This window comes from Xiphophorus hellerii, chromosome 13, assembly GCF_003331165.1.
Source record: "Xiphophorus hellerii strain 12219 chromosome 13, Xiphophorus_hellerii-4.1, whole genome shotgun sequence".
In the NCBI taxonomy this organism is placed as follows: domain Eukaryota; kingdom Metazoa; phylum Chordata; class Actinopteri; order Cyprinodontiformes; family Poeciliidae; genus Xiphophorus; species Xiphophorus hellerii.
Window position 1 is genome coordinate 2,754,411 of NC_045684.1, and position 16,477 is coordinate 2,770,887.

General features: G+C 41.4%; 1 protein-coding gene and 1 long non-coding RNA gene across 4 annotated transcripts in view; one reads left to right on the forward strand and one right to left on the reverse strand.

Annotated features, from left to right (window-relative positions):
* Positions 1-13,877, reverse strand: part of pvrl2l (PVR cell adhesion molecule related 2 like) — a 341,169-nt gene extending 327,292 nt beyond the window's left edge. For all 3 annotated transcript variants that reach the window (XM_032581593.1, XM_032581592.1, XM_032581591.1), the window contains exon 1: positions 13,625-13,877. In XM_032581593.1, coding sequence (XP_032437484.1) covers positions 13,625-13,712 — 88 coding nt within the window. In that variant the 5' untranslated portion in view covers positions 13,713-13,877. The remainder of the gene's footprint in view (positions 1-13,624) is intronic.
* LOC116731759 (uncharacterized) lies at positions 12,310-15,033 on the forward strand. Its single transcript, XR_004341621.1, has 2 exons — positions 12,310-13,727; positions 13,872-15,033. It is a non-coding gene; the product is annotated as an uncharacterized LOC116731759 (long non-coding RNA).
* Positions 15,034-16,477: the final 1,444 nt, after the last annotated feature.

Genomic DNA, 16,477 nt, shown 5'->3' on the forward strand with positions numbered 1-16,477 from the left:
TCAGAGAGGATGAGGAGAAGTTCCTGAATCGCCTGGGAATCTTTTACTCTAATTTGCATTAAAACTTCTTGGTTAGGATGGAAAACCACTGTGGTTAAGCATTAAAATACAGCAGGAAAAAAAAAACATTTTCATGCAGAAAACTCTGCGGCCATTTTGCACATTTCCATTTCAATGCATCCTGCCATTCTGCTGTTGCCACCTCAGGAAACTCTGCGTGCCATAAAGTGACGCTTTGAGGGTTCCCTGTGTTTGAAAAACAGATCAGAGAGAGGGGAGGGTCTCTGTGGCTGCAGAGAGAACTGCTTCACACTGCTGGGTGTGCTTTAGTCCTGCTGCAAGGCCATGTTTCCGTAATTCAATAAATAAGCAGCACCACTTGTAGAAAACCCTCCAACCTCTGAGAAACTAAGCCCAGCAATGATAGTCTGTTAGTCGGTGGCACCTGGGGGAATCCTCATGTTTTTAGAGTCAATTCTCCTCCATAACCAACACTGACTCCTGTTTGAGGGGTTTTTTCCAGACTTGGGTGTCTGAGGTTTTCGCCAAGCAAAGCATGTCTAAAAACTTCAAAAAGAAATCTGATCACATACCTAAACTTCTTCTACCGACTCATTTTGAAAGAAACAAATTTCAGTCAATACTCTACAAAAAGCTGGTGCTACTTATTGTGCTTCAGTTTGATCAGCTTCCTTCATGTTTCTATAATATCGTCGCCTCTCATTGCTCAACAACAGCAACTACTGTGTGACGTCAATGTTCTTCTGCTCGTGTGTTGCTTTGGGAATGCAACCGTTCACACAGATGTTCCACTGCGGTTCAGTTTAATTACTGGTATGAACACAAACAATGGATTGAAGCAGAAACATTGGAATTGAATGCAGTGAAAGCAGCTCATGATACTTGAATTACTCAGAGAGCCGTCGTTATTTGGATGATTTGAGTTTTTGAGCTGAACGGTGAATGAAAGAAGGTCGATGTTTGAATCATGCTCCAGGCCTTCCTCTGCTCAGTTTGCATCCTCTCTCTGCATGCAGTGGTTCTGTTCGGCACGGCTGTGTGAATGCACGGCCCTGTGATGCATGTTTGTATCTGGAACAAAGAAATACTGCAAACCAGAGCGGAAAAAGACATTTCAGCAAAGTGTTGTCACCAACAGGGCTGATATAGATCCGTACCACAAGTCTGGTGCCATTCCTTCAGTTTTCAGGTTGCTGTTCATAGAAAGTTCTCCCTTCAGCTGCAAATGCTTCCACGTCTGCTAATGAAGGCTGACAGGAAGCCATGTCCCATTGTTAATATAAAAACATGGACTGCTTCCCGTCACTCACCTGCCAGCTGCAGAAGATGTGCGAGTCTGTGGCAGGAAATAACTCCTGAAACACGCAGCCTGACAAACTTAATTGTCACATCCATGTCTTGTTTTTTTTCCCCTTTTCTTACATGCAGCTGCTTTGTTTGCCAGCACAACCATTCGCTGGCAGCCAGGTTTGAAATAACCGCAGCACGTTTATTGAAAAATGACAAAAAAATGATCTAATTAGTAGTGACATGCATGGCAGGATAAATGGGGGGGAAATGTGTTGGGAAATGGGCTGTAACTTTAAATGACACTGGTATTCTCTTTTAATGTGTGTGTGACTTGCATGGAAATGTGAAGAGTATTCAGTCAAATAGAGTTGTACATGCAAATGAGAAACAATGTTGTCAAAGTGGATCCACTTGATTAAGATTACTACCATCGACACACAAGTACACACCACATACACACACCATGCAGGGCGATGCGGCCAATTTAAGGAATGATAAAGAAGCACAGGAAGCAGAGGGAGGTGAGGAAAGTGCCGGAAGCACAAATCCTCGTCCTTAGCGATGTTCTCCTTCAACATCTCATCAGCACACTCAGGATGTCTCCTCCTCCTGTGGCCGTTCACCTGCTGACCTCCACAACTTGTTTCCAAGCGTCTGCCAGCTGCAGGGAGCTGGACAGTCCGGCTATTTTAGGAGGCAGAGGAACAGATAAATCAATTCACTTCCTATGTTCTATTTGAATTACCTCAGAGGTGTTGAGTTTCATTTTTTTCCCCCTCTCTTTGAGTCGCTACTTTGTCTCACCAAGCGGTCAGGAACATTTGTTAAAAGGGTTGATATTTGGTCTGACCTTTTCATGCCTCGTTTCAACAATCTAAAGTCTACCTACGGCGCAATCCAGAGCTTTTTCAGCCGCGGCATGGAGGAAATGTTTAATATTGCAACAGAATGTCTTACTGCACAGTTCAGCAACACTTGGACAACACAAAGACATTTCAGTGCATTCATGTTTAATTTGTCACATCTTCAGAGTATTTATACAAGGTGTTTAAAAGCCAGGTTATTGTATTTTCTTAGCATAAAACCAGGATCATTTCTCTACATTATCTGACCTTTAAAGTGACAAAATAATAAGATTCAAAAGCCAAAAGAGTACATTTGCTGAGGGGACAGAAATATTACCCTCTGATTTAATTCCACCTTCTAGTTTTCCTCACATCACTTCGTCCCAAAAGTCGAACTGTCCTAGTCGGATTTTTCTGACATTTTCATAAGTGTATCATCCAGTTCAAGACATTTCATATCCAAAAGATCTCAATTTACAAAAATGTCAGTAAATTTTTAAAATATCTTTGGAAATTGTTCTGTACCCTTCTCCAGACTGATACATTTGCATAACAACATCCTTTTTTAACCTTTCTGCACTTGTTACTTATCCTTTGACTTATTCTTGCATTAAATCTTTATGCTTTAATTATTTTTGGTAGAATTAAATTGAAACTTTTTCTACTTAAAACACTTTTTTGTCCTCGTTTGAGTCTGGTCCCTCACATGCACACTGCAAAAACAGGACTTTTCTCCTATTTTGCCTTTTTATAAAAGGCAAAAAAATGGTTGAAAGATCTCACAAAACAATGCAAGAAAGTGAAATGCCGTGTCATCTATCCATCCATCCATCTATCTAATTATCTTCAGTCATTGAGGTGGCAGCTTCCACAGAGAAGCCCAGACTTCTGTCTCTCCAGCCACTTTTTTTCCATGTAGTTGAAGCTCTTTGTCAGACGGCTGAAACTAAAAACAGTGAGTTTTGTCTCTGACAGAAAGCCGACAATAAAAACAGATTCTATTTTTCTGTATCCAAGCATTGAACTAAGTTCTGGCATCGCAGGGAGAAAATGAAATTGTGGGAACCATCTGAACTAAATCTGACAGAATTACTCACCTGAAGAATGCTGTGGATGTGGTGAAGGTGACTAAAGATATGGCATCCAGACCAGTAAAAACTGACATCGCACTAATATATATATATATATTTTTTTACATATTTTAACAAGAGCTTGTAGACCTTATTGTAGAGGCATCAGTACATTCACCATAGGACCATCCAGACCTCTGGGAGCTGAGAACATGATCCAACCAGAAACAGAGACAGTCCTGCAGACGACAGGACAGCTTAGAGGAAATCTGGATGAGTTCCTGAAGGATGTTTGTCTCCTCCAGTCAGAGGATGACGGTTCAAACATTCAGCAGTATCGTCACTTTTCAGGGACAGCTGACAATGGCCGACCTTTCTAGCGCTCCGACTTGAGCCAGGACAGGAAACTCACTTTCAAGATCATGTAGACTTCTTGGATCCAAACTTCCTCAGCCAGGAAAGACGTTTCACTTCGAGTGCGATTCCCTCTAATCACAATGATGTGCTAAACAATGGCTTCATTCATTTCAAAGCACTTTGAAATGCCTTGCTGCTGAAATGTGCTATACAAATAAAATTTGATTGATTGATTGATTGATTGATTGATTCATGCAGTTATTAGGAAAAGTTTGTGTGTTTGACAGCAAAGGCAACAAACTGAAGGGAAAACTGCAGACTGAGTAGAACCAGTTACTTCTGCAGGAATCATGTGACCAATTTATATTTCATAAATTGTAACATGCATCATAGACTCATGATTTATGCAAGACTGACATGTGTAGAGCTTCCATAATTCAGACGGTATACAACCCTGAGCTCTGTACTGCACCACCAGCAACTTTACTCGACTTTAAGAAGCTTAGATTTTTGTGTTTTAATGCAAAATATGGAAATACAACCAATACTCTGCCAAAGTATTTGCACATGTTCAGCTTTTTAATATTTATTCCCATTACAACCAAGAGCTCCGCATATTTTATTGGGGTTTTATGAGGCAGATCAATAAAAAGTAGTGCACATCTAAAGGTAAATGAAATCTGTTTTTTCTTTTTAATGAATACAATTTTGAAAAGAATAGAATGCCTTAATATTTGGTCATTCTGTCCTATTAAAACTGAAGTCTTGTTTTCTGTGTTTCTCCCAGATGTGCACGTCTAGAGGAGAGCATTTCTGTCCAGCTACGTTTGTAAAGTAGTTTAAGGTCAGTCTGATTCAGTAAAAATACAATCAATATTCAGGCCTTGCAACTAAATTCTCAAACTGTTTTTGGTCTGAATTTTAATTGCACCATTCTGGCACATAAATATATTTTCCACTGGTTTCTGTTGTCCTGCTGGACACGACCAAAGCTTTTCTCCCAGGATAGATCTGAACTTATCAACATACTTCATGTCCAAAACCTTTAAAAGGAATCATGCATAGAGTTTGTTGCTGCTGCTACCACCATGTGTCAGAGAGGTGCAGCGTTAGTTTTTCTAAAACCGCATTATTTTGCATTTAGGCCAAATAAAAGCTGAATTTTGACATCATTTGAGAAAAATTTTTCACATGTTTTCCATGTTTCCTACACGGCTTGTGGTAAAACAATCATTTTCTTCTTGTCAGTTTCTCATCAAGTCCAGATTTGTGGAAAGCAAGACTAAAAGCTGTCAACAGATTCAGCTACCTGAGCCGTTTATCACCGCATCTCCTCCAGAGTCACCAGGAGGCTTTTGGTCATTTCCATTTGAGTCTGAAAGTCATGTCTTCATATGTTTGCAGTTCTGCTAATAATAATAATAATAATAATAATAATAATAATAATAAGAGCATCAAAGAAAAGGGGATGTGAATAAATATGCAGAACACTTTCTGAGTTATGCTTTGTGACAGTAAAATGTAAAAAAAACTGTACAGTAATAAGGTTTGTGTTAATGCGAGTTTTTGAACAAACAGCGGATAAAAAAATAGACCAAGATCTACATTTTAATATTCCTCCTGAAGTGGTTTTGCTCTAATCACACTCCTGAAATGTTTAATTGCAATAATGTCTGCTAATTCTATTCCACCTACTCTGATATTTCATCCCAACATACCGCTGATTACAAACAAATGTTACGGGGGTGAGAAAGAAATCTGCTTTCTGCATGAGTAATGTCAGCTCTACTGGGTCCCATCGTTGACATTTTAAATTGCCGTCTCTCATTAGCGTTTGCACATCATCCAGGATGTTTCCTTTATACCTCCGTTTAGCTGCCGTGTAAATTCCAAGTTGTAAATCTGCAAACGCGGATCAGTTTGGGCTCCCGCGGTTCCCAGTTTAAGCGTCCCTCTTCCCGTCTCTCTGCAGGAGGAAGCCCTGCCTAAAGGCTTTATAATGATGCAAGTGAGGCAAACAAATGTTACTGCGCTTATTAAATCGCCCACATGGGTACAACAGGAAATGTCACAGAGTCACATCGCAGCCTGATCCACTGCTGCACTCCCACACAGAGGGTTCAAGCCATTTCCATTTTGTCACCAGCAAACTATCTGGGAAGGAAGCGGCGGCTGAAACGGGAGGACGACGACTCCACTCCCAGAGCAGACAGAGCAGAGATGCTTGTCTAAACAGTTTCACACTTTCTGAATCCCTTCCCTTTCCAAACAATGAGGGCTGGAGGAGCCGGGAGCAGCAGAGAGAGAGGCAGGGAGGAGGGGAAAGGGGGCGGCTGGCACCCCTTTTAATTCCACCAAAAGCTGAGCCAACAAAAGGGCCTCCACTCGGGAGCTGGGATGGAGCCGCAGCCAGCCCGGCTGGCTCGGAGCGGGTCGTGAGCAGAAGAATGAGAGAGAGAAAGGAAGGGAGAGAATGAGAGAGAGCGAGTGAGAGGGGAGGAATAAAGGAAAGAGAAAATGAATAGAATGAGCCGGGTTTGAAAGCCTGGAAAGCCCCCGCTGGAAGTTGTGTGTTTTTTCCCACCCGGCATGGAGGCAAAAGTAAAAACCAGAGAGAGGAAGCAGCATTGATTGAGAACGCAGGAGAGGTTGGGTGTTTTTCAAACGTCTAACGATGTTCATGATGCAGAGAGACGACTAAAACCCCCGAGAGCAAAACGCAGAAGCTTTCCTCTGGCCATCCGCGGATCAGCTCCTTTGTGATTCATGGCTCCGCTCCTGTTGCTCCGCTCAGTAATCCCTCGTCCCTCTGACACCTGTTTGCCCAGGAATCACAAAGAGGTGCCAAGGTGTTAGCCATGATATGGTTTATTTCCAAAGAGCCTGATGTGGAATTTGCTTACGATCCCGATCCTTCAAAAAGAAAGAACTAAAGAGGAAGGAAAGGAAAATTTGCTGACTCGTACTCTGACTTGCGGCGGGTGAAGTGATGGATTAAAAGCTGCTCTGTGGGCATTCAGCAAGCTGCAGCCGCACAGAACACAAAATCCTCACCCTGATTCCACCAAACCAATCGGAAACAAACAAAACCCTAAAGGCACGCGTTGGTGCAACAGAGGAATCAGGAGAGATCCACCCTGCAGACGCTGAATCTCTGACCATCAGTAAACAACGATCTGAGGCCAAAGAGCCGCCAGGGCCAAAACCAGGAAATACGAGTGAAACTAGGCATCCTCACTGAAGATGAAACTTTCTGCTGCACATAGAATGAAGTCTCTCTTTTAATGTCTCCACTTAATTTGGACTCACAGAGAGGAGAATTTTGTAATTAAGAAAAAAAAGACAGGTTAGTTACATTGTAATGATCATCCCAGGTTGGAGGTTTGGGATGTTTAACTGTTTACAATTTTTCAGACTTTCAAACAAACTTGCTATTATGCATTTTGTGATTAGAGTTACATTATTTTGACACTTTGCAGCTGTGTTGCTTTTTTAGTCACAAAAACGTGTAAAATGACTTAAGTGTGCAAAAAAAAAAAATAATATCCAACAAGTCATTCCGGTTAACTTCTCAAAGTTGCTACAAGAATCACAATTAGATACGTATGAACATTAACTCAACCCAATAAACATGATAATGTTTGCAAATTGGCAGAGAAAAGGCTATAATTAAGGAAAAAAGTAATTTTAATAAATAGTAATAACTGTAACGGTTCCTGTTAAGGGAAATCCATCCTTGAGCAACAGACTGATCGTCAAGGCGATGATGAGTCAGAGAAAAGAGCTTAAATAAAGACGTGGAGAGAATCACAGGAAGCATGGAGTCTATATCAACCATCAGGGTTGATGCAGAGCCAATCAGACATCTCCTCTAAAGAACAACACACACTCCAACAGTGTGTGAGGGACAAAATAAGTCATTTCTAAATATAAAGAAAGCACAGATCGGTTACCAGTCCAGCTTTCAAACTATTATTTGGTTCCTACTGTAGAAATTATTTTAATAAGATGCTAGAAAGTTCTGGAGAGATGAGAAAGTTGCTATGAATGGTCATCCGATTGCTTTTCACGTGCAAACAAGACATATCTAACTCTGGAAATATTTCACTTTTTGAGTGATTGTGTGGAAACAGAAGCAGTGCCAACCGTCGTCCTTATTAAAGTACTTATTATCCAATCTACACAAAAGGCTGCAAGCTGGTTGGCCAGCTGTTTCAGTCCCTAAAAAACAACGAGAAGCTGTTAGATTTTAACTCAACATTACCGTACCGCAAGAATCTCACATCAGCCACCACCGATTCTTAAAGACGATCACCCCAGAGGGACAGACACAAAATCCATAAAATATGGAGAAATGAGCCGTAGAAATCTGAAGGAAATTTAAAACTTCCCAGGTGTTTTTCGTGTATTTTCTACTTTATGTCAATGTATTAAATTTATCATTTTTATACAGTACATTTATATAACATAATGTACAGAAAATGTCACTTTTGGATTCACAGAAATGTGAATAAATTAAACATGACTAACGTAAATCATGGTAAAAATCCATTTAAGAGTTGATGGAAATGTTTGTAAAAAAATTTTTCAATGGAAATTTTTCATACAGTATCCCTCTCTGCACTTCTCAGTTCACGCAATTAAAAGCTTAACGGTGAGAATGTGTTGCTGACGCGATTAAATCCCAGACGACCTGCCATCACTGCATCACACCCTGGAGCCGCGAAGCCGGCCCTCCCTCACACAAGTCGACCTTTACAGTTTCCTCGCAACCTTGGAGGCCCAGAAGCGTCACAGCGGCAGGTTGACAACCACACCCCACGCCGCCCGCCTCGGTTCTGTCCAAAAGCAGACGGCCAGGAGGCGTCCAAGTCCCAGCGTGAAGGACTTTCTGAAAGAGGTTAGGGACAGAGGAGTCAGTGAGCTGCAGGACGGAGCAGCTGAAAGTTTCATGCATGGTTGAGGAATCCAACAACTCCAAGTGTTACGTTGGAAATTTGAAGCTTCTTTACATGTTCAGACATTTTAATACAGCTTGGAATCTAAATTATTTATCAAGAAAAACAAATGAAAACAAAAATACACCCATCTCCAAAACATTTCTCTCACATCAAAACCTTCCAACTTCCACAGAATCCCGCTTAAGCTTCAGGGCTGTGAATACTAGAGCTAAATGGCCTTTCATCAGTTTTTTTAGTGATAGATTCTTTGGATAGCAATATTTCAGCCTGTAGGTTTTCCTCTAAGAGCTAATCAGCAGCACCATTATGCAGCGAAGAGCGATCCGCAGCCAACAGTCGGCCGCAACCGAGCCGCTCACAGACGCGTCTCCCAAAGCAGAGCTTGGTTATGAATTTTAATTAACGCAATAAAAAGGTCTGTATTTTCATTCACTTTGTTGTCAATCCATCTCATCTTCTGGAAATGGCCCAAGGAGTGAAGCTGATGACTGTTTTGAGATTTTTCTCTCCTCTTGAGGAAGAACGTTGGATGTGATTTTACATGTTTTTGTAGAAAGATGGGAAAAAACCGACTTTCCAGAGATTTTCAAAAGTAATTTCTTTACAAGTCTTAGACAGGTTCCAGGTCTCCAATAGCTGAAATAAAAAATCTCTCATCAGATTCATGATCTCCATATCTGCCGACACAGACGTTTGGTGTATGTTAGAAATTCAAATCAAGGACCAGAGGAAAGTCTTAAACATCTGCTGGAAGAATGTTCTTATTCAATACTTCTCAAACACTTCGGCATTTTACAAAACTGCTTCAGATCATTCTAAATAACCAATGAGATATATAAATATATATCTGTATATATATATATGGAGAAGCCGGGAGCAGCTCTGTTATCTATAGTAAATACGGTTTATCGTCTTCATACCAATGTGACTCAAACAATTTTCATGATTATTAGGAAAGAATTAAATAAATCTACACTGAGAAGCTTTTAGTTGGATAAAACAAGAAAACATGCTAAATTACCAAATACAGCTAAATAATAGTGATCATTTGTATTTCAATTTCAATTCAAATTTCTAGTTCAATGTGGAATAAATTACAAAAAAGTGGAAAAGTCCAAAGCTTTTTCACAACCACAAAATCCAACATGGCTGCATATAATATAAAACTCAATGACAGTCACAATAAAAATTTTAAAAATTTTATTTTTGCCTTTCCCAGCCCTGTTTAGTGAAGCCATGACAGTTTGGAAAGAAATGGAGAAATATATTTCTATTAGCTTGTGTTAACTTTCACTTCTGATTACCTGAAATAAAGATAAATTCAAACCTGAAAACTTGAGTCAGAGTCCAAGTTTGAGACCTTGAAGAACAAGTGCGAGTCAAGTCTGATCTCGGTTGAGCAATTTAAGCACAAATGGTTTAGATCATAACTGCTTCAGCTGAGGGAAGATGCACATTATTATATTGACACCATCAGAGTTCACTTACATTTACAGTAACCATCAATTAAGTAGGTTTGTATTTTCAAAGCGCCTTTCACAGACAAAGTGCAGCTCAACAGAAGTCATATTTATGTTGTTCATCTTGTGAAAACAAGCATTAAGTCGTAGGAATCCCAAGTCGTCATTAACAGAAAGGAAAAAATGAAAATGCCAAAGCAGAGAAGCTCCAGATCAAGTCTTCAAATGGAGGGAAAACCAGAACGGACCACTGGAATGCACATACATGCATGAATATGCAAAACAACAACACGGTGCAATGCAAAGCAGACCATGAGTCATTAATGACTCTCGATAATCAGGCCGCGGCGCTGCAAGGGCGATAATCATCGGCCGCCTGCTCTCCAAGTGATAAGCTAATCAGTCGTTCGTCTCCAGCGAGCCGACAAGGGGACTCATCATGGCTGACATTTCAGAGCAGGATGGAGCCCAAAGAGCCCAGCCTCAGAGGAGAGGGGCACCTGAAGTGACTTAATTATCACTGCTGCAGAAGGAGATCCACTCAACCCTGTTTTACACTTTTTTTAACTCAAGGTTAACCTGGTTCTTCCAACATCATGGCTTCTCTGCTGCATTTAACGTTTGTTTCAGGGAGCGAGTGAAAACAGGAGACTGAACGCTTTCAGTTTTATTTGTATCCTTCAGGTGTTTCAAAACAAAGAGTATCAGAGGTGTGATCACACAAACATAAACCCTTAGTATTTCTGCTGTATCTAATCATATCATCACCATGTCAGTCACAGATCTGTTGGGAAAAGGCAGAAAGAGAAAATTCTGCTGAAAGTTGCTTTAGATGCCAGGAAAAACCAACGTTTGCGTTCACCTGCATCTCCTCCGGCTGTGGTGGGTGAAATGAGCGCCGAGGATTTCTCCTCCTCCAACAAGACAGTTGTGTTGTTGCATGCTCAAATTAAATCGTAACCTGTGGGGATGCTGTCACAATAATCTGACAGCTCTCAGACAACCGGATGTAGCCAGCGTCTCAGCCGAGCGGCTGTCATCCTTCCACCAACCTGTGCAGCCCAGGCTGCAGCAGCATCACAGCCCTCATGCTTCACACAAACATGAGGAGGAAGGCTGGGTTCACAGCGAGGTCCCCATCAAGGTCAAACCTTCACCCGGGAAAGAGAAGCGTTGGTCGCCGCTCCTCATGACAGATGCTGCTGCTGAACGCAGCGCGGCTCCCAGCCGCTTTGATCTCTGAGGTGCGCCTCGGCGGAGCGACAGCGTGAGAGATGACACGGCTCCAATATGACCCATCTTCTGTTTCCTCTGTGACAATTCGGGGACAGCTCCGACAGACGATACGAGTTACACCCAGGTGGGAGCAACAGTCGGGGCAGATTTCTGCTGACGGTGAACAGGAAAACAGATTTTTATGCCAATATGTTCAGCGTGACTGGCTGCAGCTGTCTGCAGGAAGCGGAGGAAACACTGAAAACCTGACTAGTTTCAGTCGAGATGCATTGATTAGACTTTAATAGGGAAAAACTGTTTTCTGCTTTTACTTTGAAGGGAGAAAACACAAGCAGGCTTTTGTTTAAGCCGTTTGGATTCAATAACTGACCATGAAGGGAAACTGAACTGCAGGGACTTTGATAAGCTGTACTTTGGAATCCAACATTAAATAAATACAAACAAGATTTTCCCAGTTATGCATCAGTGGAGATGTCCAACCGTTATGATTTTACATTTGACTCAACAAGTAACACTTTGTTGATAAGTCAAATGTCTGATTTTGATCCCCATCTGATTGGCTCATTACCAAGTTTCAACAACAACAGTGGCATGTTATTGTACAGAAGTCTGGATGGGGCTGAAATATTGCAGAAAAACATTTTAGGAAGACAAAGAGGCTTCATACTGGTGGATAAATTTACTGCTTCTCAGTAAAAATTTGATTTTTTTTTTACTGCAGTAGCATAATGTCAGACTGAAATATTTCAGAAAATTCAACCTTAACTTTCAGTTTTTACTGTTTTTTTTCCCCACTGAACTGAGTCAGAAATGGAATAATATTGGCTTTATGATGGCTGAATGATTTCTGTTGATTCTAATATGTTTCAGATCAATGCTGACAGACTCGGCTTGTTTCAGTTTCAAATAAGCAGCTGCTGATCTCTGGCTAACCTGCTGCCTTGCAGTTCGAAGGTCTTGGGTTCAAATCCCCACCTGGCTTCTTTTCAGGTTCTCCGGCTTCTTCACACAGTCCAAAAGCACAACTGTGAGGTAAATTGGTCTCTCAAGATTTGGGGGGGGTTGTTACTCTAATGGACAAGCGACCGGTCCATATTGGACCACGCCTCTCCTCCGATCAATGATGCAGATAAACACCAAACGTTCCCAGGACCCTGAGAGGATAAGCAGATGATGGATGATCTCTGAGGCCCACAGCATCACAGATCCTCCACCGTACTTAGAGGACACGTGGTTCTTTATTAAAATGTAATATTTATCTTTGTGAGACTTCCAAACAACCTATAGACCAGTACAAGTCATCGGCTTTGGGTTTTTTTTTAAACCTTCCTTTCCAGCGTTCTCTCATGTTTCCCATTTTTATTGGTGATCAAGCAAAAAACAGGAAGTCATGGAGAACTGACCAGACGTTTGACTCTGAACATGTTGATTCTGCAGCATTCTGTGCAGAATCAACAGTTTCTGAGTTTCTCACTGTGAGATTTTCCACCACTATAAAAGTTTGATTAATTTTAAGGCTTTTCGTCACCAGGAGGGCAGCAAATTTGCCTGGATCTGAAATACTGTGCATGATTTTAAATGGTTCAGATATCATGTAATCACACCGAAAATTACTGGTCATTACTGATGTATTAACGCGCCACAGGATTCATTTATAACATTTCTTTGACTCTTTTTGGCGCGTAGCAGCAGAACAGCAGATAATCGATCATTATTGGTGCAGCTGAGAAACATCTGTTGGTCAACAGGAAAACCAAAGTGATCCACTTCACTTCTCCTATTTTACTGAACGATTCATGGTGAGATGGTGCCGATAAGGAACATTTTGTATGAGCCACCTATGCCATTTGTATCCAAGTATGATCTGCATTTTCTTTAATTAACCATTTAATTATTAAGGCGGGATTTCTATAGAGAAGCCAGTAGAAGCGCAGCTCCCCATCATCACCCTGTTGCTCCGATTTTCATCATTGTTCTAACGGGGAGTAATCAGCTGCTGTCCCGTTTGACCGCACACGCGTCTCCCTCTGCAGGTAAACACAGACTGCAGGTCAGCCGTGCATGAAGGGGTTTGTAGAGGCTCAGAGAGGATTAGGTTTCCTGAGCAGTCACCTGCCGACGGAAGCAGCCAGGAATTAGGACAAAAACCACGCCACGCCTCGCATGTCAAGACCCCAGCTGAAACTCAGCTGCGATCTGGTGGAGGGAGAGCGGGATCAGAAACTTTTACAGTCAGACATCAGCCAGAGACGTGACTGTGAGCATGAGCGGGGAATGTGCGGCTGGAAAGTCCGGAGATCAGCCGTGATCCAGAGCGCGCGGCGCAGGAGGACTCAGCCTCCGCTGGTACCCAGCTCGGCTCGGTTCGGTTCGGTTCGGCTTACCTTGAGCAGCCAGAATGATCACCGCTGCCACCATCCAGGCGTTCCGCCCCAGAGAGCGCGGGCAGCGCGCTGCGTAATCTCTCGCCATTCTTCTGCACTGGAGGTAAATATCCAGAACACCGAGGTGTGCCAAGACCGGACTCCGAGTTATTCCTCCGGCAGCCCGCTCACAAACTTACAACTCAGTTCAGATCGCCTGCTTTCAAACCAGGCAACTTCTCTCTCTCCTCCTCCTTTCCTCCCGCAGCTCAGCGCGTCCTCCTCCTGATTCCGGACCGAGCGCAGATCCTCTGAGTCTTAATGACGGGCAGGAGCGCGACCCCTCCCCCGTGTGGCCCGGCCGCAGTGCGCACAGGTAGCCCGCGGCGGGTGCGTATCTGGCGGATAGCGTTGAGAGCAGCAGGCGGAGAACAAAGTGTGGACGGAGTGTGAGAGAGTCGCAGGAGCTCCGTGGGTTTGATGCGCAGAGCTGAGTGGGGAACATCCGAGTGATGTCAGCAGAGCGTCACCAAGAGGACTTCAGCCGAAAAGCTGAGGAGAGGAGAGGAGAGGAGAGGAGAGGAGAGGAGAGGAGAGGAGAGGAGAGGAGAGGAGAGGAGAGGGTGCGGGAACATGTCTGCTGTTCAGGTGGAGATTCTCATCATCCCTGAGAAAATGTTTGGCTGATTAACCGCAGACGTCATGATTTATTAAACTAAACGAAATCTAGAACAGATGCCAGTTGAACTATTTTCTTCTCAACCCTCCTTTGTTTTTTAGTCCTTCTTAGTTTTAATTTTGAGACAAATTGTAATTTTACAGACTCGGTTTTGATCCTCCATACAAACAAAATTATCACAAAAATAATGCATAAGTGCCCTGTTTAAAAATACAACATGGATATATTTTATGTTTTAATTATAGTTGAAGAGAAACTAAAACTGGCAGGACAGACCAAATAAAACTGGAATCACTGGTGCGTGTCCAGGTCTTTCTGGTCAAACTGGAGCCGACATGGCTGAAAGGTTTAAGCTCATAAACCTAATTTATTAATCCCTTTTACTCTGAAACTAAACAGTGTTCCTATTAAAAATGGTTTTGTTTGTAAAAGTTTTGAGGTTGGTGTAATTTTTTTATATTTAAAAGGGATTTTTTTTTGTTGGAAAAAGACAAAATATTAATCTGCGGTAGAATTCCCTCATCCCTCCATTTTCTGCTCGGGGTCACCCGTTGACCCCGAGTCCCTGGACATGGAGCACATGCTTTAACATTTTCTACTATATGAAGAGTTTACAGTTGGTGCCATGTTTCCTTATGTTGCATGAGCCTCAGGATATGGAGGAGGAAAGACTCATCATACCTGATGAAGATCAGGGGAACCTTTTACCAGCATTTGTTTCCAGGTTGAATAAAGGTCAAAGTATCAATGATCTCTATATTCATTTATCTTATCTTCATCTTGAGAGAAAACAGTAAAACTGTTTAAATAAACACAAGTTTTCCATTCCTCTATCAGATCAGGAAATAAGTCGTTTAAAGCTTCCTGGAGTCTTTTTATTACTTCCATCATTAGTCATTTTATATATTTTCATTTTAAATTAATAATAGAGGTCAAATAAAGCTGTTGTATTTGGTCACCAAATGTTCTCCAGAAAACAAATCCATGAACTTCAGAAATGATCTTCCATGCAGAACTCAGATGAAAAGCCATGAATGTAAAGACACGGTGGCTTCTAAAAGCTACATTAAGATTCAATATTATCATCGCACATTAAAGGGCCTTCTGAACTTTGATCCTCCAGTGAAAGTTCATGCAGTTTGCAGGTTTATCAGTAACAAAATACTGACAGTCTGGGATTCTGATTTTTCTTGGTTTATTTCAAAATAAAACATTTTAGGGATAAAAATGCTGTTTTTAATAACCTCTCATTATGTTCTCAGACTACTGCCAGGCTTCCCAGGAAGTAGCTTCTACTTTATTTTTGACCACCAAAGATCATAGTGATCACTTAAAATTTTTTATCATTGCACATAATTGTGCTCTTCCGGTTCTCTAAGATGAAGTAAACATCCCTCTTATCCCTGCTTGAGCATTCGTAGAATCGCTGAAAAGTTTCCTAAAAAGATGCTTTGATGTTTGTGGAAACCTTGGCAAAGGCAATCTAAGCAGAGATAAACCCGTCCGCCCTCAGAAGAAGACAATGAGCTGGTTAAAATTAGGCTTATGGGATAAAAATGAACTAATTAGTCATAAATTCAAAAGAGTATAATCCAGCACAAATCCAGTGAAATGGGATGGATAAATTATTTTTCTTTAAATGTCAGGAGACGATAGAAATATACTTAGTTCTGTTTATTTTTACAGCCTCAGCAGACAATTGAAAAGCCCGTTATAAAGCCTCATCTCATATTTAAGAGATTATTTCATATTTAGTCTTCAAAGATGCTAATGATCCTTCTGAGAAGATCTCAGGCTCTTGTCCCAGCACAGCTTTGTTCTTGTGGTACCAACGCAAAGTTAAATCTGCAGAAAAGAAAAGTAAATCTAAAAAGCATTCAGGAGAGCACTGAATGTCTGGAGGTGGAGAAAAATGTGATTTTCATGTTTTTAAAAAGGAGCAAAAGAGAAAATGAGGTAAATACACAAGTCCTGTTTGCAGTAAGTAATATTTGCATTTATTATTTGGTGAAAAACTTAAACACAGATCACATTAAATCTACAACCAGCAAAACTTTAAGTACAATTCAGAGAATTTCTCCATTCAAACTGATGAAGTTTGAACAATTCTGCAAAAAAGAATGAACAAAAGGAAGTAGAAATATACCCAAAAAAGATTTAATTAACTTGGCCAGTCGGAATACAGGTGCACACAT